At 36.6% G+C, this 13664-nt stretch overlaps 1 protein-coding gene across 1 annotated transcript in view; it reads left to right on the plus strand.

Moving 5' to 3' along the window:
- The window catches only part of SCLT1 (sodium channel and clathrin linker 1), a 257901-nt gene that overhangs the window by 150691 nt on the left and 93546 nt on the right, over positions 1 to 13664 (plus strand). The window contains exons 14-16 of the mRNA XM_068989603.1: positions 1944 to 2015; positions 5541 to 5615; positions 7485 to 7630. Of these exons, the coding sequence (XP_068845704.1) occupies positions 1944 to 2015; positions 5541 to 5615; positions 7485 to 7630 (293 nt within the window). The remainder of the gene's footprint in view (positions 1 to 1943; positions 2016 to 5540; positions 5616 to 7484; positions 7631 to 13664) is intronic.

Here is a 13664-nt window from a genome sequence, read left to right on the forward strand (position 1 = left end):
ATCTATGAGATCTAATCCCTTGAATCTATTCATCATGTCTACTATAAAATCATAAGGGATTGTATTTAGGTCATACCTGAATGGTTAGGGGTTTCCCTACTTTCTTCCATTTAAGCCTGAATTTTGCAATAAAGCTCCTGATCTAAGCCACAGTCAGCCCGCATTTTGTTTTTGCTGACCATATAGAGCTTCTCCATCTTCAACTGCAAAGAATATAATCAGTCTGATTTTGATATTGACCACCTGGTGATGTCCATGTGTAGAATCATCTCTTGTGTTGCTAGAAAAGGGTGAGAGTCCATCTTCTATTAAGCCAGAGAAATTAAGGAAATTTGCATAAATGTACAATAATACCACTTTTCTAAATATTTTTTTAATTTTTGGAAAATATACATATTTTCAAAAAAGTGTATTTTTTATGTTAACCTGTGACAACTTTAGTTACTTTTACTTATAAGGGATTCAGTTCAGTTAAGTCACTTAGTTGTGTCTGACTCTTTGCAACCCCATGAATCGCAGCACGCCAGCCCTCCCTGTCCATCACCAACTCCCGGAGTTCTTCCAAACTCATGTCCATCGAGTCGGTGATGCCATCCAGCCATCTCATCCTCTGTCATCCCCTTCTCCTCCTGCCCCCAAGCCCTCCCAGCATCAGAGTCTTCCAGTGAGTCAACTCTTTGCATGAGGTGACCAAAGTACTGGAGTTTCAGCTTTAGCATCAGTCCTTCCAAAGAAATCCCAAGGCTGATCTCCTTCAGAATGGACTGGTGGATCTCATCCTCAGTCGTCCCTTTCTCCTCCTGCCCCCAATCCCTCCCAGCATCAGAGTCTTTTCCAATGAGTCAACTCTTCGCATGAGGTGGCCAAAGTACTGGAGCTTCAGCTTTAGCATCATCCTTCCAAAGAAATCCCAGGGTTGATCTCCTTCAGAATGGACTGGTTGGATCTCCTTGCAGTCCAAGGGACTCTCAAGGGTCTTCTCGAACACCACAGTTAAAAAGCATCAATTCTTCGGCGCTCAGCTTCAAGTCTAACTCTCACATCCATACATGACCACTGGAAAAACCATAGCCTTGACTAGACGGACCTTTGTTGGCAAAACAATGTCTCTGCTTTTGAATATGCTGTCTAGGTTGGTCATAACTTTTCTTCCAAGGAGTAAGCGTCTTTTAATTTCATGGCTACAATCACCATCTGCAGTGATTCTGGAGCCCCCCAAAATAAATTCTGACTGTTTCCACTGTTTCCCGATCTATTTGCCATCAAGTGATAGGACCAGATGCCATGATCTTCGTTTTCTGAATGTTGAGCTTTAAGCCAACTTTTTCACTCTTCTCTTTTACTTTCATCAAGAGGTTTTTTAGTTCCTCTTCACTTTCTGCCATAAGGGTGGTGTCATGTGCATATCTGAGGTTATTGATATTTCTCCCAGCAATCTTGATTCCAGCTTGTGCTTCCTCCAGCCCAGAGTTTCTCATGATGTACTCTGCATATAAGTTAAATAAGCAGGATGACAGTATGCGGCCTGATGTACTCCTTTTCCTATTTGGAAGCAGTCTGTTGTTCCATGTCCAGTTCTAACTGTTGCTTCCTGACCTGCATGTAGGTTTCTTTAATAAGTAAATATTTTTAAATTTTGTTTTCCTTTCTAATATGATAAATTTTAATAAAGAACTCATTGTAAAAGCAAAATTGTTTGTTTTTATAGTATACAAGAATCTTAAGACAGGAAATTTAACAATCACTGTCCTTTAGGATTTATCACCTTGTTCATTTACTTTCCCTGTCATGATAAATTCTTGACTCTTCAATATATTTTGTGTTTATCCTTTATGCCTTAAAAGTTATAATTTTATTTTTAATCAAAATTAGTATTATACATGTTTTATTAGATGTTAATTATTTTTATTGTAGACTTAATTCATATGTATCTTACTTTACAGATTATAAACACTAGAAAACAATATAATAAACAGATTTTTCAACTAACAGAAGAACTTTCAGCCCTTCAAATGGTATGTTAGAAAACTATGTTAACATTTTCTTCTGAATATTGCTTATTTTAAAGGTCAAGATCACATTATTGAGCATCCATTTATTCAGAAGATAGTCATTAATGCAGGGCCCAAGATAGATGCTAGGAAAAGAGAAAAAATCAAGATAAACATACTACCTGCAATCTTGGAACTTATGGTCTGGTAAGAAAGATGGATGACATTTATCACGTTTCAATATGATTACCTTTTTTTGACAAAGAATGCATAGGGTACTGCTGAAGCATCCAAGTACAGTTGCTGCCACGTGCTGGGTTCATCTGAGAGGTCAGAAAAAAGAAAGAATACATAGCAGTGGGAAGGAAGAAAGTCTTCCAAAAAGAAATGAGTACTGGGGGATGGGTAGGCAAAGAAGAAAGAGGAAAGAGTACTTGTGTAACTCGAGGTGGGATTAAATATATACATTTAAATTTAACTCGAAGATTTGATGAAGTGGAATTTAATAACTTTGTTCACAGGAGCATAAAAGTAAAACAGTTTCCAGAGATTAGAAAGATTGTCATTTCCAGTTTTGCAAACTCATCTTTTCTGAATCTCTATGTCATTTTTAATCTTTCTTACAAAATTTATCAATGAATTATGTCTGGTAATAAGTGTAAGACATCACGTATGCCTTCTTTTCTATCTTCTTGTCTTCCTTCTTGCTCCCTGCCTTCCCTTCTTTGTCTTTCTCCATGAAAGTCTTATCTTTTCAAGTAGCTTGTAAGTACTTCACGGTAGCAAAATGTTATGCTTTACTTTATTTTCTCCATTACTTAATACAGTATTTTGCACGATGTATTTTCAGTAGATAGTTACTGACTAATTGATATTTAAACACCTCTAAAAGAATGATCATATTTTTCGACATTCTAGTCTAGGATTATTTAATAGATGTAAACTCTGGAGGGACAAGAACAGTATTTCTTTCTATGTAGAAATAGATACTATATAAAGTCTGCAGAGATTTTAAAAATAATTGATAGCTATGTAACAATCAGAGCTATATAAACTCACTCTAGAGTAAAAAGTATAATTTCAGTGTGTCTTAAGAGATGCTTCTTAGGATTTATAGTAAAACATTCATAACTCATAACTAAGTGGATTTTTCTAAAGATATTAAATATTATCTGATGTCATATTGGTTTCATTAAAAAAGCTGTACTAAATGGAGTTTTTTAAATGTTAATCACTTAGAGGTATGCTTGAAGTACGACATGTTCAACTACTTTTAAAAAGCACATTTTCTCAGAAACTCAGACTGCAGTTTGAGGCGTAATAAGCTGATGCTGACTATTGATTTCTATTCTTCATTACCAGTTTTACCCTGTATGCTATAAAGATGAAGTTAGGGAAGTTAACCATACTTTAGCTAACCCAACCTAAGTTATGCTTGCAGGAGAGAGAAAACCTTATATTTTAGGGTATTGTGCAGATTTTTTGGATAGGCATCACTGACTCCATGTACATGAGTTTGAGCAAGCTCTTGGAGTTGGTGATGGACAGGGAAGCCAGGCACACTGCAGTCCATGGGATTGCAAAGAGTTAGACGCAACTGAACTGAGCTGAAGAAAAGATCAGAGTCAGTTTTATCTCAAGCCATGTACCCCCTTTAAAGAGCAATGTAACAGAATTTCTCTTGAAATACTCAAGGTTTTACTCCTGCCAAGTAGCAGAGGTTTTTGTTAATCTATAGCAAATGAGGGAGAGGATTGGTTATAAATTCCCAAATTCATACAGGTAATTTGAGACATTCATTATAATCTTTTTTAGATCCATTATTATGGCTTATATGATAATCAGTGTGATATTGATTCTTAATATTTATTGAGATTATCTTTATAATACACTTTGGGGGTATGATTTTGAAAATACTCCACGAGTACCTGAAAAAATTTCTAGTATCATTTGGTTGTTTCTTGTCCCAAAGTTAGGAATATTGGTGGTGATTAATAGCAGTGAAACTACTCTATATGATACTATAATAGTGGATATATGTCATTATAAATCTTTTCAAACTCACAAAGTACACAGCACCAAAATTGAACTCTAAACTGTGAACTCTAGGTGATAATGATGTATGATGTAGGTACATCAATTTTAACAAATGTACCACTACTATTGCAGGATGTTAATAATGGGAGAGGTTATCTATGTATGAGGGAAGGAAGTATAGGGGAAATCTGTAACTTCCCCTCAGTTTTACTGTGAACCTAAACTTCTCTAAGAAATAGTCAATTAAAAAATTACATGAGATGGGTATGAACATAGGAGAAATCCCAAATTTCGTACCACAATACTACCTTTTCATAGATTAGCAACTTACTACATAAATGTATCTTACACAGTAAGTTCTCTCTTAATAAAAGATAAATTTAGATTAATTATCTAATTTATTTTAGACGCTTTAAAAACATTTTTAAGCTTTCTTACTTTGTATTATAGTTTCAGATGAACAGCAAAAGGACTCAGCCATAATATACATATATCCATTCTCCCCCAAACTCCCCTCCCATCTAGACTGTTACATAACAATGAGCAGAGTCCCATGTGCTATACAGTAGGTCCTTGTTGGTTATCCATTTTAAGTATAGCAGTGTATGTTGTACTTTTGTAAAATATAATTATGATAAAGATAATTGAATATTAGCAGTGTGTTGTCAGCAAAGCAGGTTCATTCACAGCATAATGGTAAAAAATAACCATACCCATTCTTAAAAATAGAGAATAGCTATGAAGAGCCATTGTTAGAATGATTGTTCTTAGTTTCAGTCTCATTTGCAAAACTTTAAATTGTATTGACTATTGATGAGCTTGTTTGATTTTACTGATTAAATCTTTCAAGCCAGTAACCTGGTACTCTGTGACCACCTAGAAGTGTGGAAAGGAGGGGACATGTGTATACTTATGGCTGATTCCTGTTAATTGTATGGCAAAAACCAATACAATATTATAAAGCAGTTATCCTCCAACTAAAAATTAAAAAAAATAAACTTTCAAGCCAGAAATGTTTTCTGTTCATGTTAATAAAATGTTTTGCTATATCAATTTGCTGTTTACAAGATTTACAAAAGAAAATTAACCATTCTAGAATTTATATATCCATGTACATTTTAGGCCAGAGGTTATCCCTGTGGTGGTGTGCCACAGTCTAGTTCTGTCACCTTTTTAAAATATGTGATAAGAGTATATGAAAAGGAAAACTGTAATATGAGATAGGGGTTTCATTTATTTCTCCCTGGAATCCATCAACCTCTGTATTCCATCTAGGATGTTTACCTAGAACTCACTGGCTTTCTACACCCGAGATGATTTCTGAAATCCTGAATAGGTAGCTTTTGAAGTTTGAGCTTTTTTAAAAAAAAAAATAATGAATATGATCTTCTTATATAGATAGGGTAAGTGTGATATTTCTATTATAAACAAATTGTTTTCCTTTTCCATTTCCCCCCATTTTCCTTAAGGTTTTACAACTATGTTTATTTAAAATATGATTTTAATTTATAGGAGTGTGCTGAAAAACAAGATCAAATCGAACGAGCCATCAGGGAGAAAAAAGCAGTGGAAGAAGAACTAGAAAAGGTAAAAAGAAAAAGGAAAAAATAACTACCTAAACCCAACTGCAAATATTCAACATTACTGTCTGCTTTCATCATACTATCTACTAGCAACCCCTATGTTATAAGTATTCTCCTGGTGAGTTCTTTTATTTGCTTGGAATATTTTCAGAATCTGCATTTGAATACTGATATTGCCTATATACATTTCTTTATAAGAGTGGCCTCATTTTTTTGAACTTTTTTATGATGTAACTGTATTCCTTGCTTAGACCACATCCCAATATTAAATTTCATTTTGTCTTTTTTTAAAATTTCTACCAACTTTTACTGGGTTTAGGCCATCTGTAAACATAGCAGGTATATATAAACAAAAAATTACAAATTGCTATGATTTTTACCTTTTAAAAGTACAGAGTTTTATTCATAGTTTGGAAAGAATATTTACCCCAGTGGCATTTGAGAAAGAATGTTGTAAGAAGTCTGTAGTTTAAAATTTACTTCTTACTTAGATAACTTTTTTTTAATTAGCAGCAAATAATCCACTCTTAAAATACCTTGTGGGCAAAAAGGCTGCTGAATTTGATTCAGCACATACTGTGTTTTAGGTGCTGCATTAGGAACTTCCATAGAGAAGTTAAGTAACATGTCCAACATTAAAAACAAAATAGCATATGGTAGACTCAGGGTTTGAGTTTCGAAGAAGAGCTATATAGCATCAAAAACATGTGATATATCTATATTATTGATGTAAAAAGATTATGAGAACATCAGATAGTAAAAGAGTAATTTACAAAACAGAATATAGTATATAATCCCATTTGTGGGGGAAAATAAGACATGCATGTCATGTTCAAGATAGGCTGTTCATGGTCACCGCTCCTGCAAGATTGATCCCTTCTGAGTCCCCTCTGTTGTGGAATAGGAATAGATCCCATTTAGATTGCCACCTGCCAGCAGGGTTTGGGATGAATTTTCAATATCATATGGCATAGGTTAAGGAATAGGCTTTATTGGGGAAATGTAAAACCTATGAGACTAAAGGCAACAGATAAAAGAAAAGTCAAAGCTTTCTCTTCTTCCACTGTTCTACAGATAGGTATGCTATAGTCAGAATGAATAACCACTGGTTCTGAAGTATAGGTGTGTGTTTTACTAGCAGGACATTGACATGCTGATACTGTCCTTTTGTAGAGCAGGAGTAACAAAGCAGTCTGGTCAGTGGGAAAAGACATTGGTTACTTGGCCAAGCAGTCTGGATTTGAAGAGTACCTCTGTATAGGGTTTGTCTGAAATGTGATCTGCCTCACATCTGGAGACCTTGCAGTCCATGGAATGTTATAGCCTCTGTGTCATAGGTGGAAGCTCAGTATCATAGGAAGCAGAACTTGGCTACAACCACTTCTGTTGGGGAAGGGGAAACCTCCATTTCAGCTAAATCAGGGTCTGGTTAACCTAGAGTGAGATTCTGGAGTCACTTTCAGATAGTTCTCACTGCACCACAGCATGTAGCTGTACTTTTGAATACAGCAATACAGAATTGCCCTGATAGTGTTCATCAAAGAATCAAAGCGATTATCTCCAAGTGGTAACATTTAGAGTATTTTTTAATTTCAGCTGTTTTCAATTACTTACTAACATATTAAAACTATTTGAATAGTACAATGAATAACTTTTAAAAATAAGCAATTATTTTGTATGTCAGTTTTCAGCATTTTATTTTGAAAATGCGAGACAACCAAAATTAATTATCGATGTATTTTAATCTTTTAGTGAGAACAGATGAGCACATCATGAGTTTCTATTTCTTATCATTTATTTCAGTTTCTAAACTGTGTAATTTCTTAAGATAATTCTTTCTGCAAAATAATATACATATAAGCCTCTTCTGCAGATTTACCGTGAAGGCAGAATAAATGAAAATGATTACAGAAAACTAGAAGAAATGCACCAAAGATGCTTGGTTGCCGAGCGTTCAAAAGATGATCTTCAGCTGAGACTTAAGACAGCAGAAAATAAAATCAAACAACTTGAAATAAAGTAAGTTATACTTCTGCATTTTCAGAATTCATACAATTTTTGACAGATTTTTTAGATTTTTTATAGGATACATAATTACATCTTATGTAGGAAAAAAACCTTTTAGCACTGAACAGAACTTTTTTTTAAGATTATTTTTGAAAGCTATTTCTTGAGAAAGAAGAGATACAGTACTGAACCATTTTATTCTAAATTTCTTGTTTCTGGCAATTAAATAGAATGTTCATAAGATCTTTTTTTCATAATGACTATACAGCTCTTAGAGCAGCTTGTTTATAATTACTGCTTTTATACTCAGCTTAGAGGTATTGAATATTCAATAATTATCATTTTTTATTTATTATATTATCTGTTAAAATGATAAAGTTATAATCTGGCATATCCATTCTGAATATTCCTCTACCTTACCCCCATCCAGAGTATTACTTAATATAGTAAAACTTACGTAAATTGCATGAAGTTTCAATCTCTGTTATAGGGTATATTTAATGTATATTTTAAAAATAAAGAGGAGTGATATCAGCAATATGGCAGAATAAGAGGTCCCAGCCCATTTCTCTCACAGAAACAAATATTTAACAAGCATCCATAGACAAAAGTGCCTTTAGGGGAGCACTGAGATCCATGTAGGAGGTTGTAAAACCCTGGTAGAGCCCCAAAATGAGGAAGCAAGCCTGTGTACCAGTGACAGGCCCTCCAACTGTGGTGTCATCTGTGAACTCAAAGCAACCTCATCTTCTGTGGACTTGGCTCTAGCCCTGCTTGCCCAATCCTGCACCTAGCCCCTTCCCAAGGAATCCTTCTGGGAACTCTTTATCAATAGGCCTGCTGACTTCAGACCTGACTGTGGACCCCGGAGCACTCCTGTTTACCCAGCTGCAGTTCCACTCTCCCGCAGCTTGAACTAATGCTGCCCACCGGGAACCAGCCCAGTAACCAGACAGGAGCACTAACAGACCTGCCACACCTGATTGTTCCCCTGGTAACAAGTCTGCCAATCATTGACATGACTGCAGATCCAGCAAAAGCCACACTACATGGATCCAACCCCATTCTACCACAATCTGAGGCAGTCTTACATGCCCAGGAATTCACCCAATGCAAGCAGAAGCTAATGCCTGTAGATGCCCCCATTATAGGACCACCAGCTCAGACTTGACTACGATCCCTGAAGCAGTCTGTGACCCAGCTCTAGTTTCACTCTACCACGGTTGAGAAGCAGTTTGGCCTGCCCATAAACCAGCCCAGTGACATGATAGGAGCACCCTTAGAATCCTAGTAGGCATAACATTTGACTGCACTCCTGGTTACAGGTCTGCCAGTCATGGACTGGCAACAACCGCATGACATGGTCTCAGTTCCACCTAGCTGAGAACCCAGAGTCAGTCCCATCAGTTCTGAAATGAGGCAAGAAAAGGACTTTAGCTGTCAAAACCAGTCTAAAGACTGGAAGAGGAGTCTGCTCCTTCAAATGCACAGATGGCAACAAAGAGCCAAGCAAACATGACACCACCAAAGCAAACTAATAAGACTCTAGTTCAGTTCACTCACTCAGTCGTGTCCGACTCTTTGCGACCCCATGAATCACAGCACGCCAGGCCTCCCTGTGCATCACCAACTCCCGGAGTTCACTCAGACTCATGTCCATCGAGTCAGTGATGCCATCCAGCCATCTCATCCTCTGTCGTCCCCTTCTCCTCCTGCCCTCAATCCCTCCCAGCATCCGAGTCTTTCCCAATGAGTCAACTCTTCGCATGAGGTGGCCAAAGTACTGGAGTTGCAGCTTTAGCATCATTCCTTCCAAAGAAATCCCAGGGCTGATCTCCTTCAGAATGGACTGGTTGGATCTCCTTGCAGTCCAAGGGACTCTCAACAGTCTTCTTCAAAAGCATCAATTCTTCAATGCTCAGCCTTCTTCACAGTCCAACTCTCACCTGCATACATGACCACTGGAAAAACCATAGCCTTGACTAGATGGACCTTTGTTGGCAAAGTAATGTCTCTGCTTTTGAATATGCTATCTAGGTTGGTAATAACTTTTCTTCTAAAGAGTAAGCGTCTTTTAATTTCATGGCTGCAGTCACCATCTGAAGTGATTCTGGAGCCCCAGAAAATAAAGTCTGATACTGTTTCCACTGTTTCCCCATCTATTTCCCATGAAGTGATGGGACCAGATGCCATGATCTTCGTTTTCTGAATGTTGAGCTTTAAGCCAACTTTGTCACTCTCCACTTTCACTTTCATCAAGAGGCTTTTTAGTTCCTCTTCACTTTCTGCCATAAGGGTGGTGTCATCTGCATATCTGAGGTTATTGATATTTCTCCTGGCAATCTTGATTCCAGCTTGTGTTTCTTCTAATCAACCCCAAACAAATGGGGATCCATGAACTTCTTGACAAAAAATTAAAAATAATTGTCTTAAGGTAACTTGGTGAATACAGATGCTTAACTAAATGAAATCAGGAAAAAAAACAATACATGGACAAAATGAAAAATTTAACTAAGTGAAACCATAAAGAGAGAACCAAACAAACCCTGGAGTTAAAGAATACAATGAAATTCAATAAAGCGCTTTATCAGCAGACTTGATCATGTAGAAGAAAAATCGGCTAACTCAAAGACTGGTCACTTGAAATCAATTCAGTTAGAGGAACAAAACAAAAAAGAATGAAAAAGAGTGAAGAAAACCTACATGACTTATGGGACACCTTGAAGTGAATCAGTGAAAATTCTAGAAGGAGCAAAGATGAGAAAGGATAGAAAGTTTATTTAAAGAAATAACAGAAAACTTCCCAGATCTGGGGAGAGTAATGAACATCCAGATCCATGATGCCCAAAGAAGCACAAATTAGGGTGAACATCAAGAACTTTACTTGACACATTATAATCAAAATGCCAGAAGTTAAAAAAAGAGAACTTGAAAATAGTAAGAAATAAGGGACTCATCACATACATGGGACTCCCCAAATCCCTGCATAAATCTGTCAATGGATTTCTCAGAAGAAATCTTGCAGGCCAAGAGAGAGTGTGTGGCACAGTATATTCAAAGTGCTGAATAACAACTGTGAACCAAAAATACTATATCCTGCAAAGCTGTCCATCAGAAACAAAGTAGAGATAAAAACTTTCCCAGACAAGCAGAAATCAAAAGGGAGTTCATTACCACTAGACTTACGCAAGAAATGATGAAGGGAATTTTTCAAGTTGAAATGGAAGGACACTTAATTAGCAACATAAAAACATATGAAAGTATAAACTTTTAGTGGTAAAGGTAAATATATAGTCAAATTCAGAATACTCTAACACTGTAATGGTGGTAAATAAATAATTTTTAACTCTAGTATAGAAGTTAAAAGATAAACATTTTTAAATGACAATAGGTACAATATGTGTTCATGGATATATTATATAAAAAGATATAAATTATACACCAATAATAAAAAAAATGAGAGAAGTAAAATTAGAGATTTTTATGTGATTGAAGGCAAATTATTACCAGCTTAATATAAACTGTTTCCTGTAAGCCTCATGCTAATCAACAAAGAAAAAGTATGTAATAAGTACACAAAAGATAAAGGAATGAAAACATAGTATAAAAATCAACAAGAAGACAACAAAATAGGAGTGAAGGAATCAAGGAACTACAAAATAGAAAATAGTTGACAAATGGCAATAGTGTTATGGCCTTATCTACTCATAATGACTTTTAATGTGAGTGGATTGATTCTCCAGTTAAAAGACGTAGGCTCAATGGATTAAAAATCAAGTTCCAACTGTACTCTGCCTACCTGGGACTGATTTTAAATATGAAGAAGCACACAAACTAAAAGTTAAGAGATGGTGAAAGATAGCCCATGCACGTGGTACCCAAAAGACAGCAGAGATGGCTTACATCAGGCAAAATAGAATTTAAGTCAAAAATTGTCACAAGAATCAAGGCAGTCATTTTATAATGACAAAGGAGTTAATTTGTTAAAAAAAAGTCATAAAACCATATGCGCTCAAAATCAAAGCACCTAGGTATAGTAAACCAAATATTAAAAGAACTGAAGGGAGAAATAGAAGGCAAGCAGTAATACTAAGGAGCTTCAGTACCTTACCTTCACTAATAGGTAGATCATCCAGACAGAGAATCAATAAGAAAACAGCACGTTTGAGCAACACTAAAGACCAAATAGACCTAGTAACTTTCTATACAACGGCAACACAGTGCATGTTCTTCTCAAGTATACACAAAACATTCTCCAGAATGGGTCATATGATAGACCACAAAAATAAATCTTAGCCAATTTAAGAAGACTAAAATTATATCAGGTATCTTTTCCAGCCATAGTGATATGAAACTGAAATGCAGTAACAGGAGCAAAACTGAAAAATTAACAGAACAGGTGGAAATTAAATAACACACTCCTGAGCAACCTGTGGGTCAAAGAAGAAATCAAAATGGAAAAAGAAAGTATCTTAAGACAACCAAAGATAGAAACAAAATATACAAAATGTATGGGATGCAGTGAAAGCAGTTCTTAGAGGAAAGTTTACAGTGATAAATGTGTACATTTTGAAAATCATCTCAATAAACAACCCAGCTTTACACCTAAAGAAACAAGAAAAGAAGGGAAAACTAAGCCCACCGTTAGGGAAATGACAAAGATTAGAGCAGAAATAAATCAAATAGAGAGCTGTGCTGTGCCTAGTAGCTCAGTTATGTCTGACTCTCTGTGACCCCATGGACTGTAGCCCAGTCAGCTGCTTTGTCCATGGGGATTCTCCAGGCAAGAATACTAGAGTGGGTTGCCATGCCCCCCTCCAGGGGATCTTCCACACCCAAGGATCAAACCCAGGTCTCCTGCATTGCAGGAGGATTTTTTACCGACTGAGCCATCTGGGAAGCCCGAGAATACTGGAGTGGGTAGCCTATCACTTCTCCACAGTATCTTCCGATCCAGGAGTCAAACCAAGGTCTCCTGCGTTGCAGGCCGGATTCTTTACCAGCTCTGCTACCAGGGAAGCCTAAGAAAAGAGAGAAGACTCAATAAATAAAAATCAGAAATAAAAAAGGAGACATTACCACTGATACCACACAAAAACAGAGGACTATAGGAGACTACAGTGAACAAAGATACATAAACAAGTTGGACAACCATGAAAAAATTGATAAATTCTTACAAATATGCAACCTTATAAAAAATTGAAAATCTGAACAGACCAGTTACTATTAGTGTAAGGCCGACCCCAGGGGCCATGATTGGCTGCCTCTCCTCTCCCTCCCACCATGGGGGAGGTCCCTCTGGGAAGGAGCCTCCCAGATCCCAGGGACCAATAACAGCACACTTCGGCAGCTAAAGCCACCCCACCCCAGCCACGAAGAAGGACTTGTCAAGCCTGTGACACCTCAGCCGGGGAACGCATCCGAACCCCCGTCCATCTAGCCTGACCATCCTTCGCAACAAACGTATAAAAACCACCCCCAACATGGTCTGGGCGCGGACTTCCTCGACCTGCCTCGTTCGGGTCCAGGAACCCCGCCCGGGAGCGCTTCGCCATTAAAGCCTGTTAGCCTGTTTTGGTGTCCTGGTCGTCTTTACCTAACATTAAGGAAACTAAATCAATAATCAAAAACCTCCTTGGATTTTTTAAAAGTTAGAACCAAATGGCTTCACTGATGAATTCTTCTGAACATTTAAAGATTATTTAATGTCAAACTCTTTCATAAAATTGAAGAAGAGAAAACATTTCCAAACTCATTTTACAAGGCCATCATTACTCTAAAACCAAAGCAAGACAAACATACTATAAGAAAATAATAAGCTAATATCCTTGATAAACATAAATGCAAAACTCCTAAAAAGTAAATACTAACAAACCAAATTTAAGAGGATCATAGTGGGATTAATACCTGGGATGCAAGGATGTTTTGACATACACAGATCAATAAATGTAACGAAACACTACCTTAAAGAATGAGGTATGAAATTCATATGATCATTTCAATAGATATAAAAAAGCATTTTACAAAATATAGTATCATTCATGAT

The sequence above is a fragment of the Capricornis sumatraensis genome, chromosome 17 (genome assembly GCF_032405125.1).
Source record: "Capricornis sumatraensis isolate serow.1 chromosome 17, serow.2, whole genome shotgun sequence".
NCBI classification, from domain to species: Eukaryota; Metazoa; Chordata; class Mammalia; order Artiodactyla; family Bovidae; genus Capricornis; species Capricornis sumatraensis.